Source organism: Zootermopsis nevadensis, unplaced genomic scaffold, assembly GCF_977971745.1.
Source record: "Zootermopsis nevadensis isolate Lab colony 2312 unplaced genomic scaffold, Znev_1.0 Znev_ptg000061l, whole genome shotgun sequence".
NCBI lineage: Eukaryota > Metazoa > Arthropoda > Insecta > Blattodea > Termopsidae > Zootermopsis > Zootermopsis nevadensis.
In genome coordinates this window covers 9,867,663-9,889,662 of record NW_028259192.1, presented here as the reverse complement: position 1 = coordinate 9,889,662, position 22,000 = coordinate 9,867,663, and the positions used below count along the sequence as shown (strand labels likewise).

Genomic DNA, 22,000 nt, shown 5'->3' with positions numbered 1-22,000 from the left:
CCTGATAGCATATTTTAGCGCAAAGTTAAAGAGCAAAGCATCTTCTTGTTTTAGACCGTTCTTGATGAGGAATGTCTCAGATACATATTTACCTACTCGAATTTTGCTACAGGTTTCATTTAAGCACATTTTTATTAGACTCACTAACTCTTTTGGTATACCAAATTGGATAAGAATGTTGTATTTTTATGAACATTTAAGTCGGGTGGTAGAGTGTAAATTTGGCTCTTGTGATGAAGTTAATGAACAAAATTCCAAGAAAGAGTTGAAATTTCTTCACCTAACCTAACTTTTCCTTCTAAAAAATGTTATGCTCCTTTCAGGAAACTGCCTCTGACACCAAGACTTATATATCTGTTTACTACACTGTGAGTCGGTTCGAACCGGTTACTAATCCTCCTACCGCGCATTGCCTATTCAGAATGATCTGAAACAAGAATATGTTTTCATTGCTTTTTAAAAGTTGCTTTAGAATATACCAAAAGGAAGGCCTAAGAACAAGTTGGGACTGTTACTGAATGGGACATATCAGCTTCTGGCCTATGCTGAGAACATAAAGCCACAAAGAAAACACAGAAGTTCTAGCTAGAAAAGAAATTAGTCTTGAAGCGAACGAGTAGAAGGGTACCTACATGTTCTTGTCTCGTCAGGAAACTACATGACAGGATCATTATATAAAAGTATCAGCAGTTAATAAATCCTTTGTAAATGTGACAAAGTTCAGACATCGTGTAACGTTAAAAAATCAGAATTACATTCACGAGAAAAATAGGGGCAGACCAATATTGGAGAATAATTGCTATTATGCTATTCAGAATCTTTTGTCTTTCCAAATGATATCTAAAAATGTAAGGAATAAAGTATAAAAATCTATAATTTTACCTGTTTTTTTGTATCATACTCTATCAATACCGTTGATTTACACCATATGTCTACGAAATAAGTTTAGATCAGAAGAGAGACGAAAGATTCTGTGTTATCTTTAAAACCCCAGTCGACTGCTTGTTATCTGTGAAATAAATTAATTATTTTTGTTCATATGTAAATATCACTCCAGTGCAACATAAGAACTGGGTCCCTCAGATTAAACAGAATCTTTCCTGCAATTAATTAGTTCTGACTGCTATATTTCCATATATTAGAACATCCCTGCTGTAATTACAATCGTTTTACAAAGGGAAAATCACAGTTGGTTGTCACACATTGTTACAATACTCTTTCACACGTCAGGACCAGGAAGGTATTGTTTATACAAATGCTACATTAAAATACCACTGAAGAGATACATTTAATTGACATATTTTTACAATAGAAAAATATATTTACAAAAGAGGATATGGCACTAGGTCAGAGAGACGTAGCAGACGTATGGGCGGATAAGATACGCTGGAAGAGGCGGCTGACAGGATGTCCATCTATCCACACAGAACGTTCAACGTAAAGAGGCACTGGCGAATTAGCAGCTATAGAAACTATAAAACATTCAGAGTTTGACTTGACAGTAATTTCTGTCATAAATCTTCTCTATGTAATTAGTGTAAAAATGTCTAATATGCGGAGAATTAGTCAGCAATGGTGATGTTCTTTTGTGACCTTAATACAATTTCAAGATAATTCATTAACAGTGAAGTTAAGCTTCAGTCCGGAAGGCTGTGACATAATAGGTATTTTTGCTGTTGAAGTCAAAGCGGTAAATTTTTTTTTACGAATGTGTAAACCGCATAACTCTGATCAATCTTTGGTTTCATAACAATGTAAATAAAAGCGAGGAATTTAGTGTAAAATACATAGATGAGTGTACTTACATGTAGGAGAAAGGCCCTATTTACTGTCACTATCGTTTGGTTAATGGTCGATATATTAATATTGATATTATTATTATTACCTATTTAAACTTTACATATATTAGGAGTTGACTCTACACCGTTATTATGCTGACAGATTACTTATTATTATTATTAATTATAGCTTCCTCGCTTGTTCCGTTACCGACGTTTCAGAGGTGTTTATTGTCTCCATCATCCGGACAATAAGTCAGGCAATAACGTCGGTTCGAGGGAACAGATGAGACACTCGTCATATCGGACCGTGTGTATGTGGAGAATTCCTCTCCTCAGTATTGTAAGAAGTGGAAATCTACCCACGCCGGCAGTTCACTTAATTAATTCCCCGCCCTTTCTCCAGAAGTCCAGTCATTTTCTTTTATCATATAACGCAGGATACACATTTAAAATACACAGTGGCACGCTAAGATGGTTGGAACGTAAAGTGGCTTATTTGTTACGTACATAGCTTTCAAAGACGTCAGACTGAGCTCTTAGCACTGTGGTTGCAAGGAACCTTCATGCTTCGACACGTAAATAACAGACCTGCTATTTATTTTTAAAGTTCCCTCACATATAAATGCGTAGTAGGTTTTTGGAAGTAATTTGAAGAAAATAACGGCATTTTTGTTCCTAAACATATGAACCATTGTTGCACAAATGTCAATAATCTATTACAGCATCATTTGCTTAATTACTGCATCTGCAGAATTTAAACAATGTACAATTAACCAGTTTCTAACAAACTAAAAAGTAAACTATGGGCGGAGTCCTGCGCAAGCGCAAGACATAGTCCCTTGCTAGACAACACCATTCCTGCGTACGAAACGCGAAATACAGCCCAACGCTGTAGTAGTTGGTGTTAGTAGTAGCCTTATAGATGAAACCACCGTATATGACGGACATTCGGAAATGTTTCACCGACTCAGTCCCGTGTTGATCACATAATAATTGATTAAAAAAACATTAAAACATGACAAGATTTTTTTTCAAACTATCCTACCCTTATGTTAACTGCATTAATACCTTTATTACAACAAAATGAAATTTTCTGCAGTTACGTGACACGTCACATGTCATATAACGAATATATATATATATATATATATATATATATATATATGTTACCGGCAAACTATGATATCCAGCAATGAATAGAATGCCTAAAGTCAGTAGGCAAAGTATGAAATGCAGGCATTCTATGGAATGCCCAGGCATTTCACAATATGCCTAGAACTTTTAGGGAATGTATGAAATTAACAGTTTATTTTATATTTTGCCTAGGTATTCTATAGATTACCTAGGAATTTTATAAAATGCCTCAGATACTTTAGGCAAAGTGTATAATAAAGAAGTTTCTATAATACGATTTATACAGTTTTATTTTATCTTTTATATTTGCAAAAACAACATAAAACAATTATTTTAATTCTCAAAACGTTTGTTAGGTTAGGTTAGTATATAAAACATTTTTTTAATTATTAAAACTTTTGTTATGTTCAGATTTAGTAGCTTGGTGTTTTCGCGACCATCTTGCACAACCTCCATCTTGACAGCTTACCCAATCGACTTTGATCAATTTTAATTTGCACAACCAAACAATATTAAAATTACGATTTATTTCATACTTTGTCTACTGACTTCAGGCATTCTATACATTGCCGGTAACATATATATTTTACAAGTGAAAGGAACCGTGGCACACAACATCAGAGGTAACATGATAACAGAAACTTTAGTTCCCAGTGCGAACATTGAGGTTTTAGTGGTCGTAACTTCTGCTCAGTATCTGGAAGACCCGATATTCAATTCACGCCCCAAGGTAAAGGTTATCCTGAGGTCTGCGTGGTTACTCAACGTCCACCCAGGTAAATTATGACATATATTTCAATCGAACCACTTTGCGTGATGAGCAGGGTCCATGTCTAATAGATATTGCGGATTTCGGGTTCATGTTACGTCGCCAAAGAACGGCTTAGGCCCGGTCAATCGCCGGACAGACGCTTCGAGTCTTCTCGACAGCTTCGCACAGAGATCTAAATGAGCGACCTATGACGCAGTATATAAATCAATTATACGATGCACTAGGGGATTGGCTATAAAGACCAGACAAGTTTTATGACAACATAAACTTTATTTTCGTCCCATGGTTTATTTATTGTTTATTCAACGGATCTTCGCCGGCTAATGCGGTCATTTAGATTAAATTATATTCTGATAACAAATGATAGATTGTAAAAAATATACGAAGAAACAGTAGTCTGAATAGACTCTCAAGATAGATGTCTGATGAAACATGAATGTTCTAATTATGGCAAAGGATGAAAAATATCTGAATTCATGATTTCAAATCATGGTAGATCCTACATATACCTCGGTATAATGTAGAATAACGCATATCTACTGTTAATGTTCCGATATCGGTGATAAAGGAAAATAAAACAGAAAAAAGAGACTAACAAACAAACGACTTTACGTTCTTAGAATGTGAGGTGAATTTGGAGAACCAACAACAGCTTGCAATGCCCAAAAAATTTAAATGTAACTAAGCAAGAACCAAAGTGTTGTTAGCTGAAGAAATCTGATATCTTTATCACGCAGGGGTGGAACTGAAATTAAATGAATGATATTACCCTGAAAATGGAGGCGAAACATTGGCAACTACTTACAAAGTCACACGGAATATTCGCGCAGAAGACTTCGATGGGCAAATTGTTTATTTCAGCATCCAGTGCTACATGCTGCCAATACAAATGAGATTCCGATTAGACTAACGAATAATATTGATAGGGTACAGTAATTCATTATTTTATGGTGGTAATGGTAGCTACTGGATTTATAATTCGGTTTTAGTTGCCTCATTCTATTCCTTGATATTTAAACAGTTCTTATTTAATAAAAAAACTGTTCACTCTACGGGTGTGCTGCCAATCTGTTAACAAGGGGTTCGCACCAGAAAAGTATATTTTCTCTTTTTTGGGGAGGGGGGAGGAGGAGAATTGCCTAGATACATCGATATATGGAATAACCCATCTTCTGTGTCGTCAGGCGGCCCTCTCTACTGGTAAATATGTGAACTAATACTCCTATTGGGGTCAGCGCACCTGCTTCGTATACGGGAGGCCTCGGGATGAAACCTCGGTCAGGAAACCAGTGTTTTCCGAAACGTTGGAATGGTTCGAAACCGAAAGCCGGTAATCAAACCCACATTATACACCGCTGTCTGTTTAATTTTTTCCCCGGTAGACCAGTACAATTACGAATTTCAAATATTTTATATACTCTTGATAAAACTATTAGCATTATCGTTACCGTATTTCAGTACTGACCTCCTCGACACGACCGCATGACATTTAGCTTTTGATCTTGTTGTAGCTGGGTTTTTCCAGTAACTTTTAACATGATTAATTGTTTAAGTAACTGCATAGCACAGACCTGAGTAATGACCTCTGGCAGTCGAAGTGCCGGAGGTCCATACCTGTTGTCTCACGTTGTCATCAAATTACTACGAAGCTTACATCCGCGGTTATCATATTACTGAACTTCGGGTCTTTCCAGTCCAACACCAGCGCTGGTCTACAGCAGAGTTACGTATTCTATTACCGTCTGCACAAAGTATAAAAGGATGGTCATGTATTACAATCATAACACCGTGTTTCCATCCAGCGGGTCTTCAGGATGTTATTGTAGAAATTCTCTCTCTCTTTTTCTCATTAGTGGCTACTGAATTACAATGTATTTTACTAGGTATTCTTCTCCAATGGAATCAATACAGAACTTACACATATATTAAAATAAATACATTGTTGTTATTTCTTCATAATAAAACCAAACTCCAAAATGCCATTTTATTAGATGATATAATGTTACCAGTAACTAAAAACTAATTTCAAATAAAAATTGTTATCTTTTAAGTGATGATACTTTTTCATCATGAACCAAATTCCGCATCATTGTGATTTATATTTATACTTGTGGTTATCGATGCTGCAAGTGATTTATTTATTTTTATTTGTTTCTTCGGAAATCGATTCAATGCTGTATAGCAAGGATCACCAACAAAATGTTATCTCGATCCATCTGAGAAACTTAGTAAGTCTATGCATTCGAGGTAAGACGTAATATTTATAAATACATGTCAGAAGTAGATCAGTCATTTAAATATACTTCCTGACTAACACGACAGTTTCGTCTCAGTAAAGGCTCGTATAAAGTGAAGTGAAATTGTATTAGAAGAACACGAATTTCCCATAAGAAATAACGTGGGTTGCGTTCCAAGTCCAAATTCAATCGAAGCATTTATAATTTTACAGCTTCATTACGACACATTTTGGTTATGATGTTTTGATATGTCCGTTATGCATGCTAAGTAATTTATAAAGTAAGAAACCACAATCAAAGTAAGAGAAGTGGGTAATACAATGGCACAGTGGAGGACAACTGAAAAAAATACAGTGAGGAGAGACGGACGATGGAAAATATCGAGTTAACTCAACGTCACAAGGGCTGTCAACATCAGGAGATTATCACCTCAAATTTGGGGGGGGGGAGGAAGCCGACTATATACATGCGCTTCAGTTACAGCAGAAAAAAGGGCCGAACGTGCAGAAAGCCAGACTGGCTCTTTTGTATTTGTAGCAACGGCTGGGATCGATTCGGGACATTCTAAATACCATGCCAGTACGCTGATCACTAAACCACATATGATGATCAAACTAGAAATTCCTGGCCATTCACAAAGGTCAAATTCCATAAAACGTGCCAAACGTGTTACGTTATCAATGAAACCTTCTCGGGCTATCAGCCGCGTCAACTGGTTACCGTAGTAAACCGACGTTTCGGGAACCAACTGTCCCGAAACGTCGGTTTAATACGGTAACCAGTTGATGCGGCTGATTGCCCGAGAAGATTTTATTGATTGTACTAGCGGCGAAAGTCTCAAATCCTATGTGTTACGTTATGCGTATATTTTCAAAATTTCTTTATCTAGTGAGGAGATAGACAAACACAAATTTGTACCGACAAAAACAAAGAAAAATATATAATTTCGATAAAACTGGTTTTGCACCAGTACCAAAATCTCTATTAAAGTAGTTTATTTACATGGGAGAAGGCTACCAAAGGAGGCAATATATCCTAGGCACAAGGAGAAAGACTGTCTAGAGTCGTGGAATCTTGCAGTACAGGTTCGGTGCACCCAAGGATAAATGCAGTTGATATTGCACGTTATGACGCTGTCTAACCCCAAATTGTACGCTTAGTATGCAGTAGCCTGGTGTTCCACTTATGAGGTCTGCTAGTAAGTACAAGAGCCAGACAGAAGCGAAAACATGGTGTAAACCTGTCCAAGGAATATTAACATACACGTTTATGTGGTTTGGCTTTGCTCCCGTCATCACACGATCCGTTCCCACCGTTCTGGGGTATGCCTGCCGACTTTTGTGTTCATATTTTAAATTCACTTCAGACACCTTGGCGTAGACGTGAGAATATTCAAACATGTCTTAAAGAAACCGCGTGTGTGGACTAACCAGTGAATTATTCTGGGCTCTTCGGGTTTCAGAAATTTCTTGATTGGCATTTTGATTATTAGCTTCGATCCCGGTCGCTGACCTGATGTAGAAAATATAACATAAATATCGCCAGTTTGTGATATTCTCCTTATAGAACGCAATATAACATACATTGATAAGAACTGTTGCAATGAAACCTAACCTAACATTCTCTCCTTTTCAACCTCATTACGATCGACGTGACCGGCTCAGCGCCATCACGCTTGAACTGTGTTCGATACCAGTCTGTTGGACCTCCGGTTATACAGAATTCATTCGTGGCTCTCCTCAGTAGTTCCGAGAGAATGCCTGACAAAAGTAGTAAAACTGATCACAAACCTCGCATTCCAAATTTTTACAGCGCATAACGATTAGTCTCATTAGACGCTAAAGGTTAACTATCAGAGTTGATACAGAATTATTATATTACCAATGAATCAACTATCATGTGTTTCAGACACAGCGGTACCTCACAGGTTTTCCTGGTAAATGTTGGGCGTCTGTCTAGTCAGCCAACGAACTCCATGGAACAAAATTATTCTTGGAAAGCCGATAAATGAATTGCTGTTCAAGAAATTTCTCACCTTTTACGGAATATTACTATCCATTACTGTGTTCACAGAAGTCCACCAATGACCCCCTATTATGGGTCAGATAATGACATGTACAAAATACACCTATAAGTGATACTGAGGAATTCATTTTAAAAGTTCTACCAATTCCTCTTGAATCTCTGTGTTTTAAGGAAAAATTAAATTGTGTAGGTATGAGTCAAAGAATATTTCTACCCCGATGTACATTTTCAATTTTTTTACTTCCCGAAAAGATATCGCAAATCAACATCATACTAAAACAATTACATAATTTTATAAATCCTTAAAAATGTGGCATTTACTGCTTGATATTAATACGTTTCCTCGTCTGTCCATTTGTTCATGATCTTTCCATGACAAAGTGGAAGAATTCAGCGGACTCGCACCGACATCTAATAAGACACGTGAGCTAATGACATATTATTATACACTTTAGGTAGACGCTCACAAGGAAAGACGAAGAAGTAGAGTGAAACATTAATATCTGACCCATTCTCTCGCTACAGGCTTCAGACCTTCGGCAATAAGCCATTATTTATGCACTGATAACGATGATAATATTGTAACTAGGCCTATAAATCTTACTTCTTGTGAAACTGCACCGCGTCACATCAGATGCTGAACGTGGTAGCCACTGGCATCCATGCACATCTGGGCTTTATAATCCGAACTGGCGAATACACGTCGTCAAATGTGTACAGAATGGATTAAATTTCCTAGAAAATAGTTTGACGTCATATAAGATGCTTCACTGTGCCCCACTGGTGAAAATCCTTGGTGATTTCAAATCTGTGGACCTTGTCTCGAGATACGAGGGCAAAACGCAGAGCTACTTTTATGAATGTATTTCAGACATGTCTACATTTGGATCTGAATATTGAACGTGACAACATAAACCCGGAGGACAGAGGTCCACATTATAGTCAATAGGTGCCAATAGTTGCATGAAGAGAGCCACAACAGCTGTTTTGAATTGGTGTTACCGTTGCAGGAGTGGTCTGTAGTGAAGTTCGATCAATGATTCGTTTTCTGCCTGTCAAATGGATTTCTCGAGTAAACTCGTCGTTAAGTTGTCACAGTGTAAGTCGGGAATTCCTTGACATCCCAAGGTGCTGGTTGTTTGAAACTCGTCTCACGAGTGTCAGATTCTTCACAGTCATCCACCTTACAGTCCCGATGTGGCTCCGGTGTCTACCATTGAAGAACGTTTCCCTGGTCGTCAATTCTAACCGGATTTTCAGGTCATGCAAGCAATACAGGCATGGCTCCAGGCAGAAGGCACCCAGTTCTTCCAAGATGGAATCAATAAACTGTTAAACCGGTCGGATAAGTAAATGTCTGAATGTGAGTGGCGACTTTGTGGAAAAGTGACTCTAGTGTGGAACACAATCCTGAGTATGTAGTACGCAGGTTTCATGTTATGGCCGATCCATTCACGTAATTCAAACAGATGAAAGGAACAATAGGGAAGCAAATTACGTTAGTAATACATCAGAAAGCAAGTACTAAATACTAGATAACATATCAATAAGTAGGTATCAACTTAGGTCAGAAATTATTAATATAATTTACAAGTTAAATGAAATCATCCAAACAATTATAATAAAACTACATTACGTTATATTTGCGGCAAACACGAGACAGGCCTATACATACCACAGGAAAACAAAGCATAAAGAAACTTTAAATCAAGAAAAATAGCAATTATATATAAGAAAACATGTAATAAACTGACATGTTTAGCGTTTTAAACTAATCAAATTAAGGACATTGTACTAATTTTAAGATTAATGTAGGCATTTAATGTAAATCTTTAATACTTCACATATAGATGACGCCTCTGAAGATGGTGAAATTAAGTCGAAACATGTTAGGCTAATGTACAAAATATTCCAAGTGCTTAAATTCAATTGTAGTAATATGAAATATTTGTATAATAATACTGATTATTATATAAAGAATCATAACTGATTTCTTTTTAGAGAACCCGGTCTCCAAAATACTTGATAGAGCATCGCGTTTAGTTGCCAGGGGCAACAAATGACAACAGTTTCAAAAGAACTTAGATAAGTACCTGCATTATTTGATCATAAACACTGCACTGGTTTTGTTGCTCAAAACCTGCAGCCTTTAGCGAGAGGAAATGATTTCGTCTTATCAACAAACAAGAATAATATCAATTCAAATATTTGAAACATCCCACAACATAAAAACCTTCCTTACACGTATACTACATATAATAAATAAATAAACTATATGGACTTCATCCTATGTTTTCAATTTACCACTTTAGCGAATGGCACTATAATAAACATACGTCGACAGCTATCAACATACGCCAGTACTCAACAACCGTTGTGTCGCTACAAGGTTTTAAGTGTTCCACGAATTTTTATAAGACATTGTGGCCAAAATTCGCACTTTGTATTTATAATAGGGCAATAGCTCATCTTTCGTTAATTAAAATTCCTCTCTCACACACAAGTTCATCATCGAATTTTATTCACGTGTGTTATGTTTTGATGTTTTGTTTTCACATGTGCCGGCCGCAGTGGCCACTCGGTCTGAGGCATGGATCTCGTGTGCCTGGCCGCTGGGACCGCGGGTTCGAGTCCCACTCAAGGCATGGATGTTTGTCCGCGTCTTTCTGTGTTTGTATAGGTAGAGGCCTTGCGTCTGGCTTATCACTCATCCACTGTACAAATAGATTAATCAAATAAATAAAAACCTCGATACCTACGGTTACAAGAGGCTGAGAGAAAGAAAGAAAGAAATTTTCACATGTTCACATAATTATGATCGAACGTGAATCACTTCCGCGAGACTTGCGAATTTGCATTACCTATTAATGGCCCTAACTAATAAACCAACAGCCAACAAACCAAACGTTCTCAGTATTCAGTTCGCTGACTAGATGTACTTTACCGTTTCATATAATACTGTGCATTTTATTGAAGAAAATACATCGGTTAGAAATTTCTCATAATTTTAATTATAAATTTTTATGTGAATAATCTCTCCCAAAAGTGTAGTATATTATAATTACAGGAAAGAAATTTATTCTGCATTGGTCCAGAACATGTATGTATATTCTTATGCTTTACTTACAAACGGGACATGGTACGAAGTTTTTCTGTTCTACTGTCTGCAGAGATGCATGGTGGGTAATGGATATCCTGTCAGATAAGAAATCACTGAGGTATGAACATCGAACTGTCTGTTTGCCGGTTGTAAACTAATTTCTTTGAAATAAGGTTACGTCAGACAGGCTGAAATATAAATGCAACAAAGCTGATTTACATATACCAAATGTTAATTACATGCAGTTGTATAACTCATCATAACACAAGAATAGAACAAGGCGTATGGCAGGGCCACGTATTTACTACCCAAAGAGACTCCTGTCATAAACACACGAACTGAAATAAACATAGCAGTAGCATGTTTTATGGGGCAGTCGATCGATTATAAAGCGAGAGAAAAAAGAAAGACACTGCATTTATCAATTAATCGACAGTTTAGAATCAGTCAATAAATCGATAAATAAATCGCGTACCACAAACTCAATTCTTCTAATTACTTCACTAAAATATTTAAGAAGTATACATACATTATAATTATAATTTAGTTTATGTGCAGGAGGAAGGAGACAACTGTAAGTTACAGACAAAACAAATTCTACTTGTGTTATTTTCGCAAAATCTCGTTTATGGGGTTAATTTCAAACAATATTAACCTCGTAAATGTGCTGAGGACTAAATTAATCAGATCACACGGTGTCAGCAAGGATTTAAAACAAAAGACAACCACAAGAAAATCATTCAAACGCTCACCTTCCACGGGGCCGTTTGATTGAAACCGCACGCGCCAATTTACCCAACAATAACTGAATAATGACGTTAGTTCAATCCAATTTTGTTTTTGTTGTGAAAATTTCACAACACCTGAAAGTGATTCAGACAAAGTTACAGTTAATTCGTAAAGGAAAAATAATCTTATGTTATGTAAGTTACATTTTGAGCTAGAATGAATTCTGTTAATCCATTCAATACAATTCAAAGCAAAAAATAGCATATGTGAACATTCTAAAAACCTTTGCTTTCTGGTTATTAGTAACCGTTCACGTTTATACAGGGTGATTCAAAAGGTTAGGGCCAAACTGAAGGAGTGTATAGAGGGACTCAGAGAGAACAAATTTCGAATAGGAATCCATGTCCTCCGAAGTTATCCTGAGTCAGTTGAGGCCATTGATAACATACCGCTCAAATAATTTGGTTTGTAAGATTGCTAATGTAATCCTTGTACATTAATAAAAAACAAAATTAAGCTAGTAGGAGGATAGCAAAGTACTATTATTTCAGGGCTATGTTATCAGACTTCCCTACCTTCAATGGCCTCGACTGACTCAGGATAACTTCGGAATACATGGATTCCTATTCGAAAGCTGTTCTCTGAGTCACCCTGTATATACTTAAGTCCTCATCTTAATCTTAGATCCTTATTTTAATTACGTCAGGAGTAATGACATTTTTAGAACAATCGACAGTTGATGTCAAATTTTGAACAACAAATCTGTCAATAGACTAGTTTCTTGTACTAATCGACCCACCTGCAAACTGCCTCTATCTTTTGGAAGAGCAGACAACTCTTTGAATAGATTTACGCATTCCGCCAGCGAATATCGAAACAACAAACTACATCACATCAATCATACCATCAAAATACTCTCATGTACACTTACAAAAATCACCAGTAAGCACCTGTATGACCACAATGAGTCATGATATAAACATACTACATTATACTAGCATTGGTCCAGCTTTGATTGATACCTACAGTACTGTCAGACCAGTACCACTCGTGCGTATTTCATTGGTCCCTGTTGTTTCACACACAGAGAATAATAATCGATTGAATGTAACAAAAACTTGCACATTGCTGCGTAGCACAGTAAAACAATAATTATCATATTCGTATTCAAAGTAACTGTTGCTACTCTTATTAAAATACAGTAGAGTCTCGATTATCTGTTTTAAACAGGGTCGAAGTGCAGTCGGATAATCGAAAATGTCAAAAATCTAAAAAGAAATTAAACATAACTTAAATTTGTAAATTAAAGAGTTATTTTTTCAAAGAAAGTAGCAATGGGTATTTGCTTCTGAGCCTCCTTCCTTTTCTTTGCGGCAAGGTCACGCCAGCGACTAACTATTAGTACGTCTATAATAACCGAGTACACAGAATTTAGAAGATGAGGCAATGTCGGATAATCGAGACTCTACTGTAATAGGAAATAACAACTACAGAAGAAAAAGTTGAACTAAAACATTCCTCGTTCTATGTTCTGTTTCAATTATCATAAACTGTTATCCAATACTTGATCTGAAATAGAAATCAATGGCGTGATTGTACAGACAGAACATGTAGGTTAGTGTGCATTGGCAAGGGACCAATGTGTTTCCAGACACACAGCATACATTATTCTTTACAAATCAGAGTTTAATTATAATACCATACACACTCCAGAATGCACAACGTTGATAACTACCAACGTGTAAAAGCGAGTGAACATTGTGGATTAGTATCAATGTTTCCATACATACGTATTTCGTAAACGTTTCATTTTCAAGGAAATAAAAACGTTAGTTACAAACAATTTTTTTGACGTAAATACGTCTATAAGGAAGGGTCATTCGGCAAAAAAGTGTAACGAAAAAAGGAAACGAAAAAGTGTAACAAGTGTACCTAGGGAACGTCGTCTTTACTCGGCATTGTTGTTACCTAGGAAACGTCATCTGTTTACTCGGCATTATTGTTACCTAGGAAACGTTACATTACATAATAGAATAAAGCCAATATATAAACTTCCTTTCCGTATAGACGTATTTACGTCAAATTCTCCGGAACCGTGGTTCCACTGACAATTTTTTTTCACTGTGTTTGTAATTTGATGGTACCACATCCTTAAATTTCACTGACGACAAAATATAAAGTTCTTTTCACTTCATAAACTGATGTTTCTGAAATCTATACACTTTATGACCAACAAATTCGGCCAAGAATTACAAACGGAATATTGTCTACTGGAAGTACATGTCGGCCAAGTCATTTAGTTACATCCCTTGAAACATGAAATCATAACTATTAAAGAATTAAAACTTCATAGTTGTATTGTCACAATTTAGTACAGGATAAGTATAAACTTACAGAATAAACTTTAAAAATGAGAAGTTCTGGTTCTGTTGAAGGCAGCGATGTGAAACGTGCAAAATGACAGCCACCACGAAAATCAGTGTAAATCTTAAAGTTTGTTTTAGCAGTGTTCTGTGTGTGCTGCTTTGGAAACATACCCGATGTCTCGACGACAGTTAATTTCGGTACATTCTGCTAAGCATGCCCTCTTCTGCTTGTTTTATAGCTCTTGAAATACGAACAATCAATGTTTTAATGCTGCTTGGCACAGAAAGCGTCACACAACGAGGCCACGTAACAAACGTCCAATTGGGTTTCGTCAGATGAATTTCGCGGCCATGGGATTAACCGTTAATTCATTTCCAGGGTACACGAGTCTGATTTCTAGACAAAAAAGCAATATAAAATCATTTTAAAATATAAAATTTAAATATTTTCTCGTTCGTAATTTTAATAAAGTCAAAATTGTTTAAAGGTGTTAAATACATATATAGAATATTGTTGAGCGATTATTCGCGTCAATTCGGAGCAAAACTCAAACGTTTCGCATACTACGTCTATCTCCGCCATCAAATAACTACGTGACGCGTAACTACTGTTTATCGGTTTCCAGGTAAAGGAGAACTAAGTTCCAAGATTCTGAGATTTAACTCCGACCACAATTATTTCATATGCGAATCTCTACATGTACAGACCAATTTGGTAATTAATCGTCACGTTCCCTGATAATGGAGACAGACGGCCACCGAATAATTTTATTTTTCTTTCGAATTGACGCGGTTGACCACACGAGAAGATTTTATCACTTGTATTCGACGTGAAAGTTTATAATTACTGTAATTACTATAAGTATTGTAAGTTTATAATTACCCAGTATGTTCAACCTGGTTAAAACAAATTTGTGACACACAGGACAAACATGGATTGCTATCTTCCAGCACACTTATTACTTACGAAGTATGAATGGCTCCTACAACATGAATTCTCTTTTGTTCATAAAGTAACCAGCAACGAAGAAGACCGAAGGCTACAGCAACACTCACGAACAATAAAACGGAGGCTGTTTGGAAGGCGTTACCATGGTTCAACATTGAACATTTATTACGTTTATATTCCTGGGAGCAATGCAAATAACGATTTCTGTGTTGAGCCGTGATATAATTAGACAGGGATGTTCTACTGCATGTTGTTACCTAAGAATAGGTTATGTTCGTAATGACGTCTTTCCTAACACAACACATAACCTATAGCCCAAGCAGTGGATAGAATTTTACACACAATAACACTTTTATTTTTAATCACTTTATATATTGTCTTGTACTGCACACTGTTATATTAAATTGATAATAGTTGAAACAAGTAGGTATACGGGCATGCAAAAGGAACTCTGAATTAGCATGTCTAAATGTATCTATTATATCTGTAAAACAAATTAAATTATAATAAATTTAAAGACGATATACCATAGAGTTAACTTAGTTCTTTTACCGGTCACATAAACAGCTTTAGGACTAGGCCTACGGTGCCACTTTGGACATATGATACTGCTTCTTCTGGCGGCACAATGCACAATAACAGCATCACACTTTGATTCCAACAATACTTCATAGACGCAATGTAGATCGAACAAACAAGATTTCAGTTTTTTCGACTGGTGGAGCACATTTAGTGGTGTTGTAACATTGTGTACTGCGATGGGATGGAAAAGAAGCCTGGACTCAGCCTTCATACCGAGTAAACAACTTCCTGTTTGACCGAGAAGCCGCTGCCGCGGAGGCGGCCGGCCATGCCCCGGTCTGCCGCGTTTATGCAGCAGTACCAGACGGTAACACCACACGTCCGCCATGAATCATTGCGTTTGTTTAACTCTGTTAACGGATTTATCGATCAACAATTCAGTGCTGTACAACATGGCTTGAGTGTGGTATACTATTGAACAGCGGGTGTGTTTAGTACAACTGTATCTCAAATAATAGTCTGTCAGAATATGTATAAAAAAATTCTGGGCAAACTTCCAGGAGAACCTGGTCAATATTTTTTTTTAAAAAACGAAATCATTGCCAGGCAAAAAGTCAGATAGAAAACGAACTGTGTTGATAGAATCGATATTGGAGAACATAGGTGCTGGATCTGAATCTTCACTAAGAAAATTTCTTAAACGACTAGCGGAGAAAGGCTTTTCAATAAAACCTACATTATGGGCCAAAGAAAAACAACTTTTAAATCCGCGACCATATAAGACAACTGTAATTCTTGCTTTGAAGGAACACGATCTGGTTGGGAAAATAAATTTTTGTAACTGGTTTCTTTGGAATGACATGACGGACTGAGAAGTTGATGCACAATGTGTTTTTTCCGATAATGCCTGGTTTTCCTTACGCGGAGAGGTGAATTCTCAACATAATTGGAATTGGAATGCGTAAAATACAAGATTTGTTCACAAACTTCCTTCTCATGGAAAGAATTGTGTTTGGCATGCGATAAATTCACTCAGGATAACTGGATCTTTTACAATACAGTTAATCCTGCCAAGTACGTGAACAACATCCAAAGCCAATTTCTCGCCGAGTTAACAGAAGAAAAAAGGCTATACAGTGTTTTCGAGCTGAATTCTGCAATAGCTCATATGACGTATATAAGTTTGGATGTACTGTAGGTCTTCGATGACCGCATAATTAGCAGTGGTCAGTGACCCCACGTTCCCCTTATAAACATTTCTGGAAGGACCACAGTGAATTCACGACGAAGAACAAGTCACGTGAGAAATCAGCAGGTAACTGGAAGGAGTTGGGGAGACGAGTGAAGTGGAAGCCCGGAAAAGATTCAGACATTGTACATACTAACTCAACCCTTGATTAATTGACTAATTAATGTATCGTCCAGAACAACAATCAATCTAACAAGAGTCGATCATTTCAGCTAACTAGCACAATAGTAGTTAATTAATGTTTAATCTTTGTCTTATAAATGTAGTAATTATTCTGTTGCTTTCAATTACCAGTGTTTATTGTGTAGGACTAAGAACCACATTCATGTACACCGGGGTTTCTGTAGAAATGGTGACCGATAAGCATGTCAGTTTAAATGCAAATGTAATTAATTTAGGAAGTCATAATAATCACTCATATTGAAACATAATGTAAATCTGACAGCTTAGACCCTATAGTTAATTTATACGAGAAATCAGCACCTGTAATCCAAAAATTCCGGCCTAACCTTATATCAAAGGGGTAGATGAAACAGGTCTGGGCCTCCACCAATTAATCTTGAGGTTCGAATCCCGGAAGGACCGATAGGGAAGTTATAAACCTCGAACTATCGCCAGCTAACAAAACAAACCCATCGCCCTGGAACGTGAAGGACAGTGGTTTCCCATGACGCAGTGGGGTGGTATCTCGGCAATGCATTAACTAAAGGACCCTCACATCACGCACACCAAACGGTGTTGACGCCACCAGATAATGGGGATAGATCTTGCTGCCCAAACTGGGTTCAGCTGAGAAAATGGGCCAGTTTTCTTCAATGGGTACAAAGTTCTTAGATTACTTTGTAGGTCTACTTGCAGCTTATATACCTTCTGGTGTACTGTAAAAACACTGTAAAATGATCCTCTAAAGTAGATGATCAATTATTATTATTATTATCGTCAATATACACTGTCAATTGTCTCAGGTACACAATACACACACTGGGGGTTGAGGTGTTTTGTAGTAAACAGCTTTCACTTCGTAAAACATAAAAATTTTAAATTTGATACAATTTTTGTGGTTTTAAGAAACGAGGTACAGATGTACAGATGGCGTGGTGCGGTAACTGTTTACATGTCATCATTATTTTTATTCACAGTCGACAATTTTTCTGCGCCAGACTTTCTCAAAGTTTTAGGATGTCTCACTACGGACGTAGAATACATTCAAGTAAATAAAATCATGAACTGCAATAATTACAACTAAACGGTATTAACACAAAGGTCCAAACGGGAACGAGCATTAATCTGGCATTTGGCTAAAGTTCAATTCCCGGCGGGGTTTGAGAATTATTTCTTTTTATTACAACGTCCGAAAACGGCTGAGACTCTTCGCCTTTTATTTAATACGTATTAAGGGTAGAGTACTACTTGTAAGCAACACGAACCTCGCTTTTCTGCCAATATAACGCGATGATCACATACAGAAAACAAATTTAACTTTGTATATAATAATTACATTATATTATCTAAATAAAAGTTGTCTATGCTGAATGTTGGCGTGATTTTATTTTTATAAAGTTTAAACATAAAATGTTCGAGAAAAATGGGTCATTCATAGGAGGTAAAAGCTGGTGGTCCAGATGCTATTCGAAGTGGGGTAACAATAGTTTATTAATGGCATGTGAACATTGTCTATACCAGTGATGTTCTACCTGAGGTACGCGTGCCCCCGGGGGTACGCGAAGACATCTTAGGGGGTACGTGAAATTTAAAATATATATATTATTTTATGATAAACACTGAATATTCAGTAATGTAATTTATTTAATTTGCTTTAGATGTAGATTATATACTATGTATAACTTGAATTTTACACCAACATCTTTGGGGGTACAAAGTTGGAAGAGAAATTATATCTGGGGGGTAAGCGAACAAAAAAGGTTGAATACCACTGGTCTATACAGACACATTCCGCCGCCTACAGATACCGTCAAACATCGCTGACCGCCTTCTTGCAAAGTTATAAAATGCCAAAGTGGGTTGTCTAGCCTAGGAGAAAATGTAGTCTACTTGATTGATAACTGGAGAGAAACTAGGAAATATAGGACGTAAATCAAATTCTTACACACACGGATCTATTTAGGGCAACAATATGAACTGGTTACGTGATGCTAAATTTCCTTGCAATGTGAACTTTTGGTTCTTGGTATTAATGGTTTACAGAATTTCCACCAGTTTTAAATAAAACGAAGTCCTGAGAAAACTTGATATTATTACCTTCTGAAATGTATTAAACATATTTAATTTCCAGTGGGTGAGGAAATTCACAGGCAGGAAACTGGCGAGGGATGACACAATTCAAACCTCTAAGTGTATTAAATGATAATGAGACATTTGAGCTTGCAGTACATCGCGTCGTGGAACCCGGGTAAGACCTTCCAAATTATAGCCTATATTTTGATTCATTAGAGCCAAATTTAAGGAAGTCGTTTCACGATGCGTAAGTAAACAACGTAATGTACATAAATGGTATTTACATAAAACACCTGCAGGTTTGTCGACTCTACATAACACGAGAAAATGAGCGTAGAATGGGAAAGACGAAATTAATTATTAATATCGTTAGATATTCACAATAACGCTAATTTTGGTTAGGTGTACACAACAAAAATAAATTACTCCAGGTATCTGAAAAAAATTACAACATATTTACCTTAAATAGTAGATGAGAATCTAGACGGCTTTAGAAATATAGACAACTCAATTTACTAACAAAACTAAAACACTTCCATGGTCTGTGTCGGCTTTTGACATAATATGCCCCACATGTTAATCGTCAGAAATGTCAGATACACAACAGATCAAAAATAAATGTAAAATTAAGAGTCGCGTCCGAACCGTGCAACATGCAACTTCATAGCTCCGGAAATACTGTTCCCATTACGACAGCCAGCATAAAAAGCGATCTTAGTAAAAATCACTTTTCTTCATTCCGCCGTGGTGCAGATCCGCGCCATTACGATCCCTTGGCGCCGTTGGAGTTGCAGAGACACAGCGAGGCAAATACTCTCATGAAGAAACCCCGCGCTCTCGAATGCCAGCGCCCTCTCTTCCTGGTGTTCACTGGCCCTAGGACACACAACACATTGCTCAGCATTGTTTACAGCGAACGTCTCAGTATTATGTTGGACTTGTCCACTGTCTGCCTGCTTCATACGCGGGTAACCCCATAAAACTCGTGTTAGAAAAATGTAATTTCATTTTAATAAGATCAATTAATTTAGATCGACTTCAATTAACAGTATTCGCTTTAGAGCAAATTTTTTGTTCGCCGATTGAGCGAGGTAGGGAGGAGGAGGAGGAGGAGGAGGAGGAAGAGGAAGAGGAGGAGGAAGAGGAAGAGGAGGAGGAGGGGAAGAGGAGGAGGAGGAGGAGTACAGTATTAATTGAATGGCTGAGGAGGAAAGCGAGGGGAAGGGATATTAATTTTTCGATTCATTCGACTACACACTATGCGACTTTTCTTTCGATGTGTGGCATAAATCGAGGTGTACCCACAAGGTACACGATACAGAATATCACAAGTTAGCACACCTTTTTCATATTTGGGAGGTCATGGGTTCAAATCTCAGCCCGTAGACCGGTTATTCTGACTGAAGTCTTTTTTATGATTTTCTTCACTTCCTCCAGGAAAATGGGAAGAGAGCATCTAAAATCAAGCCTTGATCGCTTCATTTTACATAATCTTAAATTAATAATTCATTAGTCATCATTTGACGCTGAATTACTGACAGGTTAGTTAAATAAACCAAAACTGAAATAAAGATGTCTGCACGACGTTCCTGGAATCGGCTCTAATCTCGTATTCAGGTACCTGGGTGTCACCTGTTAGTTCCTACAAGGAGCTTACATTTTGGCCTCTCCGGCTGATGGCCTGTTCTGTTATTGTGATGAATATAGGCTATTTCCCAGAGATCCTGTTTTATTCTTTGTAGAGGGAACTCCCAAAACGTGGATGAAACATATCAGGCAATGGACAAACCCAAACTTCTGTTGTATGTATGATCTGTAGCTTTCACGGCGACTAAGTATAATGAATTCTTCTCGGGCTACTAGCCGTATGATTTAATGGAAAAAACACCTGCTGGTAGCCCGAGAAGAATTCATTATACCAAACTGCAGTGTTACCCCCAATCCTTATGTTATACGAGGGTCGCTCATTAAGTAATGCCCCACATTTTTTTCCTCAGAACATATTTATTCAAGATGGCTCAAATTTAGTGACAATATAAATCAATGTTTCCTTTACACATACTATTTTTCCACATAGTCCCCATCAACTTGTACGGTTTTACGCCAGCGTGGAACAAGTGCATGCATGCCTTGCCGGTACCAGCTCTTGTCCTGTGCCCGTAGCCATGTCCTCACTGCTTGAATCACGCTCTCGTCATCTTCAAATCTTGTTCCGCGGATAGCATCTTTAAGTGGCCCAAAGAGATGGAAGTCGGAGGGTGCCAGATCTGGACTGTAGGGTGGATGGGGTAGCACCGTCCAACCCAATTTGGTGATTTCTTCCCGGGTTCTCAGACTTGTGTGAGGGCGTGCATTGTCGTGCAGGAGCAAAATTTCTGCTGGATGCTTGTGAGGCCGAACTCGTCGAAAACGCTTCTTGAGGGTTTTCAGGGTCCTGATGTACGCGTCTGAATTGATGGTCGCACCTCTTGGCATCACATCCACAAGAATGACCCCATCACTGTCCCAAAAGACAGTCATCATGACTTTTCCGGCGGAGGGAGTTGTCTTGAATTTCTTCTTTCTCGGTGATTGAGGATGATGCCACTCCATTGACTGCCTTTTTGTCTCTGGCTCAAAGTGGTGTATCCAGGTTTCGTCACCTGTAATGATCCGGGACAGAAAGACCTCTCCCTCAGCATCAAAACGCTCCAACAATTCAGAAGAAATCGTTTTCCTTTGAATCCTGTGGTCTGCTGTGAGACTTCGTGGAACCCATCTTGCGCACACCTTCGAATATGCGAGAGCCTGGATAATTGCAATCACACTTCCATTGCTGACTGAAAGCTGTTGGGCCAATTGTCGAGTTGTGATGCGCCGATCCTCACGAATAATGGCATCCGCGCGGTTCAACATGTCTGG

The 22,000-nt window shown here is 37.5% G+C and overlaps 1 protein-coding gene across 6 annotated transcripts in view; it reads right to left on the bottom strand.

Moving 5' to 3' along the window:
* Nucleotides 1-1,110: 1,110 nt before the first annotated feature.
* Nucleotides 1,111-22,000, bottom strand: part of LOC110837857 (uncharacterized) — a 64,273-nt gene continuing 43,383 nt past the window's right edge. For 3 of the 6 annotated variants that reach the window (XM_087340815.1, XM_087340814.1, XM_022080469.2), the window contains one exon: nt 1,111-19,975. In XM_087340815.1, the coding sequence (XP_087196941.1) occupies nt 19,863-19,975 (113 nt within the window). In that variant the 3' untranslated portion in view covers nt 1,111-19,862. The remainder of the gene's footprint in view (nt 19,976-22,000) is intronic. The other 3 variants (XR_015532690.1, XR_015532689.1, XR_015532691.1) reach the window with 3 other exon arrangements.